At 58.3% G+C, this 17436-nt stretch overlaps 7 protein-coding genes across 7 annotated transcripts; 4 read left to right on the top strand and 3 right to left on the bottom strand.

The window, feature by feature from the left end:
- Window positions 1-352: 352 nt before the first annotated feature.
- Window positions 353-1303, top strand: CcaverHIS019_0104830 (uncharacterized protein; the record flags this gene model as incomplete). Its single annotated transcript, XM_060600822.1, has 3 exons — window positions 353-805; window positions 849-1093; window positions 1183-1303. 3 exons carry the CDS (start codon window positions 353-355, stop codon window positions 1301-1303), a joined length of 819 nt encoding a protein of 272 aa, XP_060453031.1.
- Window positions 1304-1640: 337 nt separating this feature from the next.
- CcaverHIS019_0104820 (uncharacterized protein) lies at window positions 1641-2801 on the bottom strand (the record flags this gene model as incomplete). The annotated part of the gene is made up of 3 exons (XM_060600811.1): window positions 1641-1745; window positions 1787-1865; window positions 1900-2801. 3 exons carry the CDS (start codon window positions 2799-2801, stop codon window positions 1641-1643), a joined length of 1086 nt encoding a protein of 361 aa, XP_060453030.1.
- Window positions 2802-3725: 924 nt separating this feature from the next.
- Window positions 3726-4215, top strand: CcaverHIS019_0104810 (uncharacterized protein; the record flags this gene model as incomplete). The annotated part of the gene is made up of 2 exons (XM_060600800.1): window positions 3726-4134; window positions 4169-4215. 2 exons carry the CDS (start codon window positions 3726-3728, stop codon window positions 4213-4215), a joined length of 456 nt encoding a protein of 151 aa, XP_060453029.1.
- Window positions 4216-4543: 328 nt separating this feature from the next.
- Window positions 4544-5307, bottom strand: CcaverHIS019_0104800 (uncharacterized protein; the record flags this gene model as incomplete). The annotated part of the gene is made up of 3 exons (XM_060600789.1): window positions 4544-4938; window positions 5004-5112; window positions 5152-5307. 3 exons carry the CDS (start codon window positions 5305-5307, stop codon window positions 4544-4546), a joined length of 660 nt encoding a protein of 219 aa, XP_060453028.1.
- A 678-nt stretch (window positions 5308-5985) lies between these two features.
- Window positions 5986-7378, top strand: HOM2 (uncharacterized protein; the record flags this gene model as incomplete). The annotated part of the gene is made up of 2 exons (XM_060600777.1): window positions 5986-6047; window positions 6352-7378. The coding sequence occupies 2 exons, from the start codon at window positions 5986-5988 to the stop codon at window positions 7376-7378; spliced, it is 1089 nt and encodes a 362-aa protein (XP_060453027.1).
- Window positions 7379-7596: 218 nt separating this feature from the next.
- Window positions 7597-10500, top strand: CcaverHIS019_0104780 (uncharacterized protein; the record flags this gene model as incomplete). The annotated part of the gene is made up of 1 exon (XM_060600766.1): window positions 7597-10500. The coding sequence occupies one exon, from the start codon at window positions 7597-7599 to the stop codon at window positions 10498-10500; it is 2904 nt and encodes a 967-aa protein (XP_060453026.1).
- A 728-nt stretch (window positions 10501-11228) lies between these two features.
- Window positions 11229-14114, bottom strand: CcaverHIS019_0104770 (uncharacterized protein; the record flags this gene model as incomplete). The annotated part of the gene is made up of 3 exons (XM_060600755.1): window positions 11229-12451; window positions 12487-13666; window positions 13740-14114. The coding sequence occupies 3 exons, from the start codon at window positions 14112-14114 to the stop codon at window positions 11229-11231; spliced, it is 2778 nt and encodes a 925-aa protein (XP_060453025.1).
- Window positions 14115-17436: the final 3322 nt, after the last annotated feature.

Raw genomic sequence — 17436 nt, 5'->3', positions numbered from 1 at the left:
AGTCGCGTGTCGTGGTGGTGGCTCGAAGCAATTGGTGGCTTGGTCGCTTTAGTAGCTTGGTAACCTAGTACAATTAGTCTACAGCTAACCGGAGCTAAGATCACCGACCATATCCTTCCTTGTATGAGTCTGCCAACAGACCGTTTTCCCGATAATCCCGCACTTTTACCATTCTGAGGAGCCCCACGACTTTTGGAATGGGACGTGTTTCGAATCATAGACACATCCCACACCAAATCCAACAAACAACTTGACTTTCAACCTTTCATTCCTACATCGCTCCACCATCCATCCACTATACACCGTACACCATCCACTCTTATTCTCCTCTCTTCTTCACCCTTCATCAACCATGTCGCGTGCTAAACCATACGACCGCCGCGACCGCAACCTCGACGCGCCTTGGAAGCACGACCTTCACCACTCGAATACTCTTGCCGCCCGCCTCGACTCACAAAGAGGTTCGTCAGGCAGCGCCTCACCTTCCCTCCTCAGTCGTCTTGGTTCGGGAAGGGGGAAGGAGCTCCTCCCAGACAATCCCCGGGGGAAGATGTACGGGTTCGACGGGCCAAGCCCCAACGCTGGCGTCGAGCTCCTTCCCTCCTCGTCCTCGTCCAAGTCGGTCCGCCCACCTCGCGCGCGGCGGGGAGGAGACGACGGGGGTCGCGCGCTCGCGGCTAAGAGCATTGCGGCGATCACCCGGCGCGCACACGACCGCGAGGCGCTCAACATTGTTGGGGCAGCGAGGAGCTGCTGGGTCCGCGTAGATCGTCTCGCGAAGGGCACGACGGTTGAGGATGTCAAGGTACGATTACAGCTCTTTGATCTCGGGCGACAGCTGACAGCAGTCGGCATTTGCTCACCACCCCATCGGCGGGGCGAAGGTTACGTCGCGCCCCTCGGACCGCACCGTCACTGTCGAACTGGAGCTGCCGGACCGCGAAGCTGCAAACGGGCTGGTGAAGGAGTACGACGGGGTGCCGGCGGACGGAGAGACGCTGCGTGTTGGACTGGTTGAGGAGCAGAACCATCTCGGCGCGCGCCTGCGCCGTCACCTGGAGCCGGAGAAGCCCGCCAAGCCGGAACGTTCTGGGTGAGTAGCTGGGTCCCGAGCTGGGCGGCGAGCGGTGACATTCATGGTATAGGCGGGTGTACTGTCCTTTGTGAACCCGCTGACAGCAGCAAAATGTACGCCGACCAGATGGCGGACACGCCAGCCATCGCTGTGCTCCAGACAGAGCGCTCGCGTCCGGGGCGGTCGGAGCGAACTGGCTCGCTCGCTTCGCGGATGGGTCGGCGGTGAGCGGCGGTGCGAAGGACGAATAACGCACTTCATTAACAACATGGTTATCGCAATGCTTGATGAGACACTCTGATCATAGACGATCGCTACTGTGGCGTTGACAAGCGCAATGGAAGCACGACTCAACCCACACACCCGCGCCAGCACATGTTGTATTGTACACTATGCAGCTTTACCCTTTCGATCGCAGTGTACAATCGTCAATCGCATCACAATGTACTCTAATGTACACACATGCGTATAGACAGTCGTGGGTCGTGTCGTGAGTCGTGGCAGAAGAGATCACAATGAAGACAAGACCTGGCGAAGGAGACGGACAGACGGAAATCACCGGAAATCACTTGGGAATGAGAACAGCGCACAGCACAATAGTGACAATGGCGGCAATCGCGCCGACAACAGCGCAAGCGATAGCGCACCGCCGGGCGTACTTGAGCTCGGTCTTGAGTTAGTCGATCCTGATCCAAAACCCACCTCGCGCACAATCGACAGCATCTCCTGAACTGTCTGTTTCTTTTCTGGGTCCAGATTGTTGTCTTGGTACTCGAGTGGGCTCCACAGGCTATGATCAGCGCCCGCGACTATGGTCAGCTCACATAAACATCCCGATGAACCAGAAAGGGAAGAAGAAGAACCCCCATTGCCAAAGGGTGGCGGCGAGTGTAATGGTTTCGGTTCTGGGCTTTGCCTCGTATCGTGGCAGCCTCTCGCGCATATCCGGGTCGGCGCCGAACGCGAGGGCTGGTTGGCGGCTCTCGGAGCGGTCGGTTGCCGCCGTCAACTCTAGCGTAGAATAACGAGGGAGACCGCCAAAGAAGGACGAATAGGACGTCGCGCTTGTCGGGTGACTATGTGCACTCCCGTTATGCCGATGATGCGAGGTTGGCGGCGTCGGTGTTCCGGGAGGAGAGGGAGGGGGTGTTAAGCCGCGGTGTAGAGGCGGATCAACGGGGAGAGTGTATGGCCGCGACTGGGAGGCAGCGGAGAGTGTACTCATCGCCGAGAGGGATGAGAGGGAGGGACCGCGCGGGCGTTGGGGCAGCGGAAGGGGTCCGTCATCGAGGAAAGCGACTAGCTCGGCATGTGAGCGATGCGAGGGTGGTGGGCTACGCGGCGCGCTGCCGTGCGAGTTGTGGCTGCTCGTGTCTATGCTGAGCGAGCCGAAATCGGATCCAAGCACGGACGGCACGGGTTTACGCCTCCCCTTCGAGGCGCGGAGGTGGGCAGTTGGTGGACGTTGGGGGCCTGGAGTACGTGGTGTTCCGGGAGTGCCAGGCGTGTTTGGGGTGGGAAAGATGTCGGCCTCGGACTTGGATCGCATCATTGGAGCCGCGGTGAGAGCGGCGAGGGCCTCCTGGGCCGCGGGGGAGTCGTGAAGGGGAAGAGAGGTAGTGCTGGTCTGTGGCGAGTCGAGGTCGATTCCAGAATGATAAGTCGAGAGGCGGAGGGTGGACCGCTGCGGCCGGCGCGGCGGTGAGGGAGTGTGACTGTGGGCCATTGCCCGCAATTTTGTGACCTTGTGAGTTGGGAGATGGGAGATGGGAGATGGGAGCTGGGGATGAATCTGAAGATGGATGGGGATGGTGGGAAAGGGGGGGCGTGCGTTAAGATGTCAGTGCGTGAGTGCGCGGGCCTTATGACTGTTTGCGATGGTTGTTGGGCGCAAGATGTGTGTTGACGTTTCACGCTATGGGCCGCAGGCTTCAAAACCGCACAGAGATGGCGGGGTGGAGAGGTTTTTGTTGATCGCATCCACATGGTGATGGGCTTGTGAAAGCAAAAAGCAAAAGTGGTCTGTGCGCCATCATGGCGCCCTTTTCCTTATTCTCATTCTTCCCTTCTACAGCCTCGACGCCTCTACGCTCCTCCGAAGCGAGTCTCAGGCTTCAGTTTTATTAATCCTGGTTGAGCGGCATGCAGAATCGAGATCCCTGTTGAGGTCGGACATGTTCGTGAGGCTGACGCTGACGAATGGGGATGCAGGCCCTAGTGATCTGAGCGGAGGTATCTGGGCCGCAAGGGCTGCATGGGCTAGCCAGGACGCACGTTGCGCCCAGTTGAGTTGCTGAGGTGCAGGACAGGTGGGCGTATGCAGATATGAAGTTTTGGATCTAGTGGCAAGTGAGATGGAAGTCTGAATGACAAAGTAGTGTACACAGAAGACAAAAGAGGAACTACAACTACACCTTGTAGTTAGGAATGTTTTGGCGGTGGCGGCGTACTCAACCGGTTACCTTGGTCCTAAAGGGTATTCCATGCCATCCTGCTATTGCCAGTCTATATCCAGGATCCCGGCAATACAGATATCGGCCCTCGCGACTTCCACGTGACCATATACTCCCGCCTCCTTGAACCTCTCCGACATTTCGACGTCCATCTCAACTGAAAGTAAAGAAACACACCCCACCACACCCCACCCACCATGCCGCCACCATCCCTCACCGGCCTGCTCACCCAGCTCCGCGCGCCAATCTTCAACACCCTCGCGCCCGTCTCAAACGCCCGCACAGGCACAAAGTACCTGCGCCGCCGCCTGCGCGGTCCCGGAATGATGGCCTACGTCCGTAAAGGCTTCAGCGTGCCAGCACTCAACGCGTTCGTAAAGTGGAACAAGTACGCCGGCTGGGACCGTCTCGAGCGCCCTGGAGGCAAGCCGAACTACCACCTCTCTCCCGAAGAGGTTGTGCCGGCTGGATTCTTGGAGGTGCCCCGGCACGCGAAGCCGGGAACAGCGAATAAGCCAAACGGGTGGATCGAGAGTGGGGCGGAGATGGAGCGGTTCGACGATGTCGCGCGTAGGCGTAAGATGGGCAAGGGACCTGTCAAGAAGGGTACGTCTAGGAGAGAGAGGGAGCTGACGGATAGGCGAGGGCAAGCGCGCCCAGATGGCCAAGTCCAAGAAGAAGTACTAGGTCCATTGCTCTTCCTACGTGGGTTTTATGAAGGGTCCGGACTAATCCCAGCCACATACTATGCATTGACATCTCACCACGGGATGCATTCGTTCAGGCGGAGGGTGAAGCCGAAACGGCAGGCCGTGATTTCGCAGTGGCCATTGACGCAGTGCGCGCCTCCACGAGCGACGCCGCGGAGTGTCGAGCAGCTGGTTTCAGCGGGCAGGGGGAGGAGGTATTGATAAAGGGACAAGACTCACTCCTCGCCATTCTCACTCGACGGCAAGCCGTGAACATCATGCACGCACCCACCACACGACTCTGTCGTCAGCCCACTCTCACGAAACTAACCCAGCTCGCCCCGCGAGTCGATACACTCCCACCCATCCGTGTCCTTGACGCTGCAGGCAGTAAGCGGGACCGGGCACAATCCCGGAACAACCTGTGCACGCAGGATGCGCAGTGTACGGCCGCTTGGCACGAGGCGGGTATACCACGTTCCAGCCTCGGCGGAGCAGTTGAATCCCGTGAGTCGGGCGGTCGGGGCACAGTGGCATGACCACCCGCCTTTCGGAGGGGGGAGGGGACTCAGCGCAGCCCACCCCTGCTCGCAGGACGACAGGCAGTCATCGGGACTCATGCGTTCGGTTCCAGGAGGCGGCTGGCAGCCCATGAAGAGCCAGCTTGTGGTTGCAATTGAGAGGGTGTAGTCTTCGGGGTGGCAGACGCCGTTCATCCAGCCTGTATTAGAAGGAGTGGCAGAGGAGGGGGGGGGAGTGAGGAAAAGGAGCGGATGACAAGCTCACCAGTCACAACGTCCTCGGAAGTAATGCCGTCCAGGATCGAGGTGCAGAGGCAGGTCGGATCGATATCGGAGGCGAGGGAGTATGTGAACTTGTCCGCGGCGCAGGCAGCCTACCGTCAGTCGAGGGGCGTGCAAGCCATGAGGCTCACACTACAGGCCTTAACGGTGTCAACGGAATTGAGGTAGATGGGCGTAGCGGCGTCGGATGCCAACATCTCCATCACGCGCGTTTGGTTGAGGCAGGCCACGAAGGCTGAACCGGAGGCGCGTACCGTTACGAGGAGGAGGAGGGCCAGGGCTAGCATGGTACCAGTGAGGTTGAGAGGGAGGCAAGGGCTGTGAGGAGGAGAGGCCAGAGGTGAGAGGCGAGGGAGCGAGCGGGTTGAGGTGCGAGAGCTCAGAGCTGCACTTTATGGGATTCCACGAGAACCTGCCTTAGTGGGTCGATGAACAGCTGTACATTCAACAACTTGAATAACAGCGCTGTGGCAGGCGTCGCGGTTGTCCGTTAGAGGGCGCTGTTAGTGCTGTCATTGCGTTAATTGGATGTTAGGAGTGTAAACCTGTCGTGGAGCTACTAGACTGTACAGAGTTTGAGACGTGGGGTTGAGGCGCTCGTCGTGTGTATATGAGCGGTGTCAAGCGCAGTTTACCACTGAGGATTTCGGACTGGACAAAGTTGGTGCATACCTGCGCTTTTATCAGAGGCGCAGAGGCGCTGCAAGAGGCGCTGGGAAGATGAGATTGGTGATGGACCGACTGCAACTGATAAGTGCTCTCTAATGCTCTCTAATCCCGGGTAATCCTTATTGTGAATGCGGTTGTTAATCGGTAGGAATGACTGATGGAAACGGAGCCTCCTTGGAGACTCGGCTCCAATTTCGACTCAACCCCTTATTATTTGAATCGGGCCCTCCGCATCCGCTTTCCGCCCGTCACTCCTAACTTCTTGTCAACTTGACATTAACTCTATCAACATCAAAATGGCACCCCAGCAGCCCATCAACGTCGGTATCCTCGGTGCCACGGGCACCGTCGGCCAGCGGTGAGTCGTCTTGGACTGCAGCGCGTTTGTCAGCTCGCCAATGCGCCTGCGGTATCTCTGGTGGGGACCGGCTGGCGACCGGAATAATCATATGCGCCCTCGCCTTGACGCCTGGGGTGATTGGGTGATTGGGTGCACAGTTTGTCGGGCTGTGGACCTGCTCCTGTCCCGGCCAGACTGCACTTGACCATCAACCTCGTCTCCTCTCGCCTCCGCCTCGCCCTCCCCCGACTCGCCCACCACAGTCAACCCCATCCTCCCACTTTCCATTCCCCACGCCACCCTGACAATCCGCTGACACCAGCTTCATCGAGCTCCTCGCACCCCACCCCTACTTTAAAATCCATGCGCTCGGCGCGTCCCACCGCTCGGCGGGCAAGGAGTACGCCCAGGTGACCAAGTGGAAGCTTGCCATCCCCATCCCCGAGAGCGTGCGCAAGATGATCGTTCAGCCGTGCGAGGTCGGCCCTTTCAAGGAGTGTGGTATCGTCTTCTCGGGCCTCGACCAGGACGTTGCCGGCGACATTGAGGCGGCGTTCCGCGCGGCCGAACTCGTCGTCTTCTCCAACGCCAAAAACTACCGCCGCGACCCCATGGTGCCTCTCATGGTTCCCCTCGTCAACCCCGAGCACTTTGCTGTCGTGCGGTACCAGCAGTCGCAGCTCGGCCTCAAGAAGGGCTACATCCTCTGCAACGCCAACTGCTCGACGACGGCCATTGTCGTTCCCCTCAAGGCACTCGAGGTCAAGTTTGGCCCCCTGAAGCGCGTCATGGCTACCACGCTCCAGGCCATCTCGGGTGCGGGATACCCCGGTGTCTCGTCGCTCGATATCCTTGACAACGTCGTGCCCTACATTGGCGGCGAGGAGGAGAAGATTGAGTGGGAGACGAGCAAGATTCTCGGCGGCCTCCTTCCCAACGACACCGGCTTCGACCTCCACGCTAAGAACCCTCTCAAGGTCAGCGCGGCGTGCAACCGCGTCCCTGTCATTGACGGACACCTCGCCTGTGTTTCGGTCGAGTTCGCCGCCGAGAACAAGCCTAGCATCGACGAGGTCCGTGCCGCGTTCGCCGGGTACACGACCGAGGCCCAGACGTTGGGCTGCCCCTCGGCTCCTCCCCAGGCTATTGTCCTCCACGACGCTCCTGACCGCCCACAGCCCCGCCTCGACCGCGACCTGCACGCCGGCGCGTGTGTCTCGGTCGGCCGTGTGCGCGAGTGCAACCTCTTTGACGTCAAGTTTGTTTGTCTCCTTGACAATGTGCGTCTCGGCGCCGCCACCAGCTCGGTCATGAACGCCGAGCTCGCTGTCGAGAAGGGCTTCCTCTAGATATTGTAGACGCAGACGCATAGGTTGTTAGCCGGGCCCACTTAAAAGTCTTGTCCATGCATGGTGCTCCATCTATTTTTTTTTTGAACCAGGCACGAGACATGACGACGGATGATCAAGTTGCCACCCAACCTAACCACCACTTGTAAAATTCAACTCAACTTTGTCCATTCCGCATTGTAACCGCACCATCCCAGCCACCACGCCAGCGCGCGGCCATGCTGCGCTGGTCACGACTCTCACGATGGCGACTGCCGCCGCCATTATTAGTGCCTGTACGTGGTGTCCGCTGCCGGGCCCACCCCCACATCGACAAGAAGCTCGGCACGACATACACTGAAATCGTCGACGGACAGGAGATTGAACGTACAGTCTTCCAAACACCCGAGGAGATGACGGCGATGGAAGCGCGAGCGCGGAGCGAGATCGAGGCGTTGTTGGCCAGCTCGCGTCCAGAGGGGGAAGAGGGAGCTGAGATTGAGGAGATGGATGAGGAGCAAGTTGAGGAAGCGGATGAGCCGCAGGTCAAGATCGTGCGTATCGTCGACGGGCGGGCTGTCGAGGTGCTCCACGAACAAGACAACGCCGATGACGCGGAAGACGACTACAGTCCATCGCCGACGGCCAACTACAGGGTCCGTAAGGAGAAGAGGCTGGTCCATGGCCACGAGGTCGAGACTGAGATCTACAACTTTCCCGCGCCGGGCCAGAGCGTAGAGGAGATGGAGGTTGAGGAGGCACAGGCCGGTGAAAGGACACGAGCTGGCGAGACCGCGCGGACACCATTGAGCGAGGCTGCCGAAGCGTCTACGCCTATCCAGAGCACTGGAGACTATGCCGTTGCCACCCCAGCCCCTCCTAGGTTGAACACGTTTGAGCCCCAGTCACCGTACCGGTTCTCGACGGACTCACCCGCCAAACGCGGCTACGGCTTGGACATCAGCATCGACATTGACGCCGACGCAGACGCAGATTACACGGTCGAGATTGACATCGAGTCTGAACCGCACATCGGGCCACACGGCACAGCTCTGCAGCACCAACGATGGATGGAGCGCCACCTCTCAATCCAGGAAAGAGGGATACGCACAGGCGACGTTGAGACACCTCTGCGTGCAGCGCACGCGTACCTCGATTCCCAGGAGGGGGATGTAGATGAGCGCTCAGAGGCGTATTGGCGCTTCCTGCGCGAGTTCCTCAAACACCCTCTTGGTGGGCGACCGGCACTGGACCTCGTCCGAAGGCAGGCGGCCGAGGGTGTACCCTTCACTGTCAAGGGTGCTATTACCGCCTTCAAGGCCGCGCGTAACTTTCGCCCCGTGTTGAGAGATCTACTCCCGATCTTGCCGGCCGAGATGACCACTGAACTCGTCTACATCTTTGCCGTTGCGCTCGTGAATGAACAGCGCGTGCCACCTGACGCAGTACGGGCCATGATCGGGCAGAGTCTCGCCGCCGTCCGTCAAGACCGCGGGCTCCCGCCGCTGTCCTCACCAACTGATGACTCGTCACTAGCCGTCTCCGCGGACACATTGCCAAGACCGAACCCAGCTCCAGTGAACGTCTCGGCACTACCAACGTCCCGAGAAATGGACGAGATCACGAGCCGCACAGAAGTCCCCTCGATCGAATGGAGCCCCGAGCTCTTCTTCCCGATCATCCTCGCATATATGCCCCACGCAGACTTCCGCGGTGCACTCGGCACGTTGAACGACCTGCGCGCCGCAGCGCGTATGAAGCGCGAACGTACAATCGCGGCGGGCGAAGAGTGGCCCGGAGAGCACGCCCAGGCAATCACGAAATGCTACACGGCCGTGATGAGCCTATGGCTCCGTTCGCAACTGGCCGAGGATGACGGGGCCGCACATCTTGGACGAGTGGGTCGTCGCCTCGGCAGCGCGGTTCCTCATCGCCTGGCGGTGGACCTTGGCAATCTCCTTGCGCCAGCCGGGGGTATGAAAACTGGAGCGATGGATGCGGCCGATCCTATCCGCTCGCTCAGTCTCGCCCTCGACGCGGCCGATAGTGCGGGTCAACGCGATGGCAAGTACCACTTCCGCAACCCGTTCCTGAACGCGTGGTTGAATGCCGAACGCGCTGCCGGTAACGCCGGAACAGCGTCGGGCGTGTGGTCCCTCCTCTCTGGCCAGAGCATCGCCGCCAGCGTGGCAGGCGTCCGCTCACCCCGCACCCCAAATCCTGAGGGATACCAAGCCCTCTTCCGTCTCCTGCGGCAATATCCGCCCGCGTCGTACCGTCCAGTCGTGGCCACCGTCCTCGAGGGCGAGGTCACGACCGAGGTGCTGAACATGATGCTCTCTGCTGCCAGTTTCGTCCCCAAGCGCGCGCGGACCGACTGGGCTGCCCTCACGCCGCCATGGGAACCAGCGGCCCGACAGCCTCTCCGCGCCCCGGCGCATGTTCCCTCTCCTGATCTGCCGCTCATCTTCGTGCTTGCCGAGGAACACACCCATCTGATGAACCACCAAAGCGTCAACATTATCTGTGCGGCACTCATTCGCGCTGCCCGAATCACCACCACTGCTCGCGGCGTCGAGCACCCCGTCCTCCTGTCATCTCCTGCGGCGGCCTTGACTATGCCAGAATGGAAGTGGCTGGAACAGTCTCTGTGGAGTACGGAGATGTCTGAGGCGCATAGAACAAACCGTGGCGCTCACAAGCCTCCCCCGATTCCAGTCGACGCTGCAGACCTATGGGACACGGAACGCTGGCGCGGCCAAATATCTGAAGGGGAAGGCCGCGCTCGCTGGCTCCTCATTGACCACATTGCGCGTCCCCTCCGCCGCCAACTTGTCGAGGGGATGATTGAGATGGCCCGCGGTGTGAGCGGGACCAATGCCGAGATATTCACGGCCGAATTGAGGCTGTTACAAGACGACATGCGCCCCGTTGGGGAGATTGGAGGGAGGGCGGACAAGATTGCAGACGAGCTCGAGTTAGAACTCGAGCTTGTCGTTCCGCCGCCGGCATTTGTTCCAGGCAGGAAAGATAGGGTGTGGAGTGGCCAGGGGAGGAGGAGGAAGGGAATGACTCGGAGCGCGGCGACCAAGTCGGCTCTGCAGGGGTTTTTTGACATGATGGACGAGGACGAGACGGCATAGACATGGCATAGATTGACAACAGATGTATCACCACTTTGCATTGAGCGTGTGCGGTGGCAGGCAGGCAGGCAGGCAGGCAGGCAGGCAGGCAAGTGAGCTGGGTTCATCGGGGTGAGTTGACAGCTTGCAACTTGGATGCAAGGGCGGCCAAATGCACCATAGATATGTACCCGCCATGCCCAGATACACTCGATACTGTACCAGGACCGACGGAGCGGAAACGGACAAAGCCATCGAAGCGACGGTCGCCGAGAGCCGAGACGGTGAATGAACGCCAAGTACAAGCACCGCCGAGCCGAGACGGTGAATGAACACCAAGCACAAGCACCGCCGAGACGCAGTGGGAAACAAACTCGCAAACTCAACTAAATGTCAGGAACGCTTCGCGTCGTTCCTGTCTCCCATTCATCCTGTCGATCGGGCCGACCCCGCGGGAATCATGTTATCATGTTATCATGTTATCATGTTATCATGACGTTTCCTTCCAAACAAGTCAAGCAGGTACAGGTGGCATTGTACAGTGATATGCTATCTATGGAGATGAGGATGGGATGGGATGGAGATGGGATGGAGATGGAGTGGAGATGGAGATGGGATGGAGATGGGATGAGATGGAATGGAGATGGAGATATGTCCGGTGGGTATACCCTGTTTCTGGAGTATCAATGGCGGGTTATGCGCTTGCGCTTGAGCGCCACTAGGGCTACTTGGCTTGAGCGCCACTAGGGCTACTCGTGGAACATGGATGGCGACGGCCTCTCAGAGCCGGGCAGGGGTGGCTGGAATTGTGGCATGGGTACTGGGACGGGGACGCTCATCACGCGCGGCACGGCCGGTGTGGGCGATACAGTTGGCATGCGGACGGGGTATGGCGAGCTGGTGCGTCGCGAGTCGGGTAAGCCCATACTCATGCCTGTGCTCAGGCTTGCTGGGGGAGATGCGGTCGATACCGAGCCAGAAACGTATTGGCCAGTAGGGTTGTTGCTGACGCCCCACCACGGGTTGGGCGTGTACATTGCCTGGAGTCTGTTGCGGAGTTCAATGCCCACGCCGCCCGCGGTTGTAGGTGGTTCCATCAACGTATCGGCAAATACGGATTGGGGCATGAGGCCCGCCGAGCCTTGGGGAGGCGATACCTGGTGTGGCGAAACGCCAGTCGGGTTGTCAAAGTAACCCTGGCCACCAAAGGCGAAAGGCGAGGCCGTGCCGGTGCCGGGGAACGGAGAGGCCGTTCCGGGGACACCCTCGTGTCCTGGTGTGTGGAGGAGGGCTGGCGAGATGTCGCGTCGTGGTGACTCGAACATGCGCGGCGAGTCGAACATGTGCGCAGTCATTTGTGCATTCATGTGTGGCGCCAATCCCGAGGCTGAGGCTGAGGTTGAAGCTGAGGCAGAAGTGACGCTGGGAAGTGCTGCAATAGCCGAGCTCCAGTCGACCGAGCTCTGCATGACATTCACGCCGTCAACAACCCCGCCGAGGAGAGCGAAAAGCATGTCCTCGCGCGCCATGTTGGTCGTGATGCGGGACAGGTCGTCGCCCACAACTTGGGGGTAGCGCCCAATGATCATGCTCTGGAACACGGGGACGATCTCGCGGACGGCCTGTGGGCGGTCAGAGCTCGCGTTGACTCCCGTCGCCTCGGCAGCGAGGTGTGCAATGTCGTTGAGCTCGACAACTACCTGCCCGACAAAGGAGGGCGACATGTGTGTACCGCACCAGATGGCAGCCGCGGCGATTGTGACCGTGGCACCGAAGAGCTTGGCCCACAATGAAGTGTAGCGTCCAGCGATGCGGGGCATGGTGCGGTGGGTATAGCGGGCGAGGCGGATAATCTTCTGCGATGTCTCGAATGCACGCATGACAATGTGGCGGTCAAACGAGGACAGCTCGACGTCTGGGTCGGTGCGGATCCGCTTAACGATCCGGCGTAGGCTAGCCTTGTACACGATCACTGTGGTTAGAAAATGCCAAAAACCAAATACTCACTGTAGCTCTGGAACAGCGTCATGCTGACGGACGAGCGCTGAATGGCAGACACGTCAAAGGCGGGACTAGAGTTGAGCTCTGGGAGGGCCTCGCCGATGAGGTATGGGCAGTGGATGGCCGGCTGTGCCTCGGGTGAGTAGTGCATAAAGAGCTCCTCGAGGCCGCGGATCTCATGCGACGACGTCGGGTTCGAGTCTGATCGCAGACCCAGGTCAATGGCAGGGTACGACACGGTGCGGATGTACTCGTAGCGCATGATTGCCCATTGGGGGACGTCGGACGGGTAGCGCACCTCAATCTGCTCGACCGAGATGTCTGTATAATGGTGGAAACTGGGTGCCACGACGCAATCGAGCACGGTTGCCTCCCAGAAGATCCTGCGGTGGAAGTTTGCCTCGCAAATGGGCAGGCTGGGGTGTGGCTCCTTGTTGAGCTGGAGCTCCTGACACGCGGCTGTCATCCTCCGAAGCCAATAGAGGCTTGAGGTCCCTGTTCCAGTGTCGCCTCCACCCTTTGCGGCAAAGTTGACAAACCAAGTCATGAGAGCGAGCGCCTGCACACCAGGTACGCTGGCGGCCCAACCACAACGCGTGTCAAAGCACTTTTGTGCCGCATCCCAGTACAGGGCCACCTTTCCGTCAACCGCGTCAAAGTCACGCGTGGGGTCCAGGTACATTTGCAGTGTGCAGACCATGAGCACACACGCAAGCTTGTGCAGGCTCAGAGGGTTCCGCTCTGTGGGAGCGTATACCGATGGCTCGTACAGAGCGTCATACTCTTCCCTGCGGAGGATAAAATTAAACCACTCAGACTCGAGGAAGAAGCGATCGGCAATCTCTCGTGCTCTCTGGCGTGATGGCAGAGTGTTGAGGATGGTCCGCAGGCGGGACATGACCACGGCGCGGGGTGCGGTGTCGGGGCGGAAATCTGCTGGCAAAAATCCGGATGTTGTCGCTGCACCAGTGACATAGTCGACATCCGAGCCATGCGCTAGTTCTTCAGAGAGTGCTACTCCTTCGAGGCTGTCGCCTTCTTGTGGCACCGAGACTTGGCGTGACGAAGTGGATGGTGGTGCTTGCAAAGCAAAGCCACCATCGAGAAATTCGGGGGCCAGTAACGGGTGGGGTACGGACGCGACCTTGCTATGGGCCTGGGAAAGTGCCGTCTCAAGTTGAGCAATCTGCCACATTAGTAATTGACGGTCTGGGCCCTAGCGCTCCACACTTGACCGGTAAAAGCGGAATGACACTCACTCGTTCGTGGAGCTGTTCTGTTGAAGCCAGGACGAGGCGCTTGCCTTGCATGCACCCGAGGTCGCCATCAGGGCAGATGAGTGCACATCCACGACGACGGCAGTTGGAGCAAGGGAAGACACGATCACACTTGGCCTTGAGGCGACGACACTCTGCACAGCTTCGGCGCATGTCTTTTCCAGCTGACTTGTCGTCTTTTCCCTTCCTCTTGGTATATGGTGGAGTCACCTTGCGGCTAGACGAGCTGGGGTCAAGCGTGGTAGTGGGGAGGTAGGCTGTTTCGGCAATCTCGGAGGTGGGCGTAAGGTGCTCCGAGGAGCTCGAACCAGCGGTGAGGCGGCGGTGGGAGGTTTTGCGCGAACCGCTGCCCTGCATGGCCAAGCGGATCTTGGCAAGGGAGCCCGGAAAGGGGTGCGATCCACTCGGTCGCGTCGAGGTAAGCACTGGAGGAATGGTGAGTGTCGTTTCTGGGACGGGTATGTCCGACGAGCTTGATTATGGTATGGATTGCGAGGGGGTCGGACGAATTGATCAGATCAACAGGATAGTCGAAGTCGAAGCCCCGACGCCGTCTGTCTGATCGACGTTAACGCGCAAGTGATCGTGTTGGCAAATGTTTGAATGCACAACGAGATTACTGCAATGAACGGGGCAGTGTAGTTGTAGTTGTTGAAGTACCGTTAATGTTGTTACGTGGGTGGACGGGTTGACCGCGACTTTAAGTTTGGTAGGGTGGAGGCTCCAGTTGGGGTTTGAGGTGCGGTGGAGGGTTGTGGCTTGGTGGCTTGACCTGATGATTGCACTAATGTTCCTTTGATGGAGTGCAAGGTGGGACAAACAAACGCTGACAAGGATCGTAAAGTCGAGAGAGAGTTGAATGAATGTTGTAACGAGCTGTTGATATGTATGTGACGTTGAGATGGTAACGGGAGTGGTGTGGTTGGAGATCAAGGTGTTGATGAATAAAATGCGGCAAGGTGTCACCGAGGAGAAGCGATTCCGTGTCTGGCTTTATTACTGGGCCAGGGAGCGGTGTGCAACCCGGGCCGAGGATAACGGCGTTGTGAGCCTTCGGTGTAACAGTTGGGACTGTGCCGAACCTCGGTCCATCGGCGCGTGCTAGAACAGAGAGCTCAAGCTGATTTACAGGCTCAACCAGCCAAAGGCCGATTGCAAAGGCAAAGGCGATACCAGGATGGAGGGGTGGCCTGTCCGTGTGTCAGAACAAGCAGTTTGGGCACTGCACGCACCGCACTGCCTCTGCACGCACTGCATCATTAACCAACGCACCGCATACTAGGTATCATCCCCAGTCCTCATTTCCAAGGGGTAAGTCCGTCCGAACCTAGGGAACAGGAGGGGATGTGAGGGGGTCGTGTTCAGCCATTGGGTAGGACTCGTATTGACCTCTATAATAGACTCGGAAGCCGGAGTCGTGCGTCTCGAACAGTCTTGCTGGCTCCTGTTATCGGCATCGTTCCTGCCTGGAAAGAGCCTGAAATGCCGTCAGACGGGTCACACCCTTCCGGTTGAAACGGAACACAGTAACAGACCAGAGGGTCAAGTATTTAGACGACCCGGAGCACCACCGAAGTGATTCAGTGAGACTGGTCTGTGGGGTGTGTGGGGTTGCAGGCATCACAGGCGTGGCAGGCATTGCAGGGTTGAAATCAACGATCATGTGCTCGCATGCTTGTGTTACGCCATCCGACTTTCCGAGGATCGGGGCTGGCTGCATAGTGTGGCTGCATGCTTGCATGTCTACAGCCCACCTGAACTGCACCTACAGTATGAAACGAAACGCGTCTTGATTTCTTGAGCCCTAAATGGCGGATATACATACAGTACAGTACGAACGTCACCGAGCCAATCCATTCATCCATCCATCCATCCATCCATCCATCCATCCATCCATCCATCCCGTCCTTGAACGATACCATGTTGTTCATGCCAACGTTGGGGAAAGACTGTTGCTCTCTTGTTCCTTGTTCTGGTTTTGACGATCCATTCGAGTTTGATCTCGACTGCGTGCCACCTGCGCCATCCGTCACTGAACAAAGGATTCAGTGTCTCTGAGTTTGCGAGTTTGCCGTAGTAGTTTAGGAAGATTGTAGGATATAGGGGAGAACAGGCTGACGTGCGACGCTATCTTTCGTCTTCAAAGAGAGGGAGGGAATCTAACCCTGAGCTTCAAGGAGATTCAGGGTTGAATTTGTTAACTGAAGGGTGCACGGACAAGTATCAACAAGGACGCTGGGCCGAGGGGAACCACCTTGCGGGCTTTGCTCCCACTTGTCAGCCCGCCAGCAGGAGCAGGAGCAGGATCAGGAGCTGGGGCCTCTGAGACAGCAGCCAGGTCTTGGAGAGGGGCGATAATGCCCGTCCGTGCCGTATGAAAGATGAGAGGCCAATTGGTTAACTTTGACGAGTCGACTAGATTGTTTTGCAGCAAGGTTGTAGATTAACGCGGCTGCATACCTCTTTTGACACACTCAACCATGTACTGATCGATTGCCGATCCCCCGTGTGTCTCAGGCCGGTAACTCTCGGCAACGGCAACTCGGCTGGTCCAATCAACTGATAGTCTAGCCTCAGTCTCGTGGCAGTGCATCAAACCACTCGGTCATGTCTGTCTAATACTCAGTTAACCCTGCATCTACACAAGCTATGAGCTATCAACTATGAGCTATACAATGGCCCATCGCTAAAGCCACTTGCTGATGCTATCTAAAGATTGACGTTGATACAATCCGCGGTACGCCAATCAGCAGATCAGCAGACTGACTTTGGAAACACTGGTGTATAACCAAATCACTTCCAACTCGCACACTCTGGTCTCCATCATTTGGTGAAGCGGGCATCCATCAGGAGGCAGGGAGGCAGGAGGCAGGGGGGCCTGAGGCCGGCGAGGCCATAAGGGAGCGGTGCAAGTGCGTCAGAAGTGTGACTGGCATGTTCAGACTTTGGCTTTGGCTTTGGTTTTGGATTTGCATTAGATTTGCCCTAAAAGGAAGTGCTTCGAACTTTGGGCGATCATCACATGCATGCCAACACCGCAAAACTCCTCCGGATTGACATTACCTGCCAAAGTGATCGCAAGCCATCACATGCTTGCATTGGCTCATCATCCAATAACTAGTTTAAACACATGAAATGTCAGCGAGCGTGGCAGAGACCTGCGATTTAGGCAACCTCAAAGCAACAGCTGCGGTTGGACTGTGCGGTCGCTGGCCGTCTCCAGATGATCCAGATGACCGCTTGCGTATTCGCAACGCTCCGCAACGAGAGGAACGCATTATACCGGGATGTGTTGCCGTGCCACATCACGATGTACGTTCCGCTGCATCGCAACGACCAGCCTTGCGTCAGCAGGACAACAGATGGGATCGACGCGATCGACGCGATCGACGCGACTCGCCAAGGGCGGCCAGTGTTCCCGTTCTTTCCGGACCCGTCCGACTAAATGTTTAACCCTACTTGCCCGCATGTTGCCGTCAGCGTTTCTGGGTGCGACGTTTGGAATGCTGGCAAGTGGGTGAGCATGTGTTGCAGCTGCACCGGTTCCGTCATCCACTCCGGGAGATCCGGGAGCCCCGGGTTGAGTGCTACAGGATGTCTCCTCACCACCGAGAGCCAGTTCAGCCACTTTGTGATCGGTCGTTTCTGGCACTGCATTAGAGAGGTATTTCTCAGTTTC

Source organism: Cutaneotrichosporon cavernicola (assembly GCF_030864355.1).
Source record: "Cutaneotrichosporon cavernicola HIS019 DNA, chromosome: 1".
NCBI classification, from domain to species: domain Eukaryota; kingdom Fungi; phylum Basidiomycota; class Tremellomycetes; order Trichosporonales; family Trichosporonaceae; genus Cutaneotrichosporon; species Cutaneotrichosporon cavernicola.
Note: the sequence above shows the minus strand (reverse complement) of the source record. Positions and strands in the feature narration are given on the sequence as shown.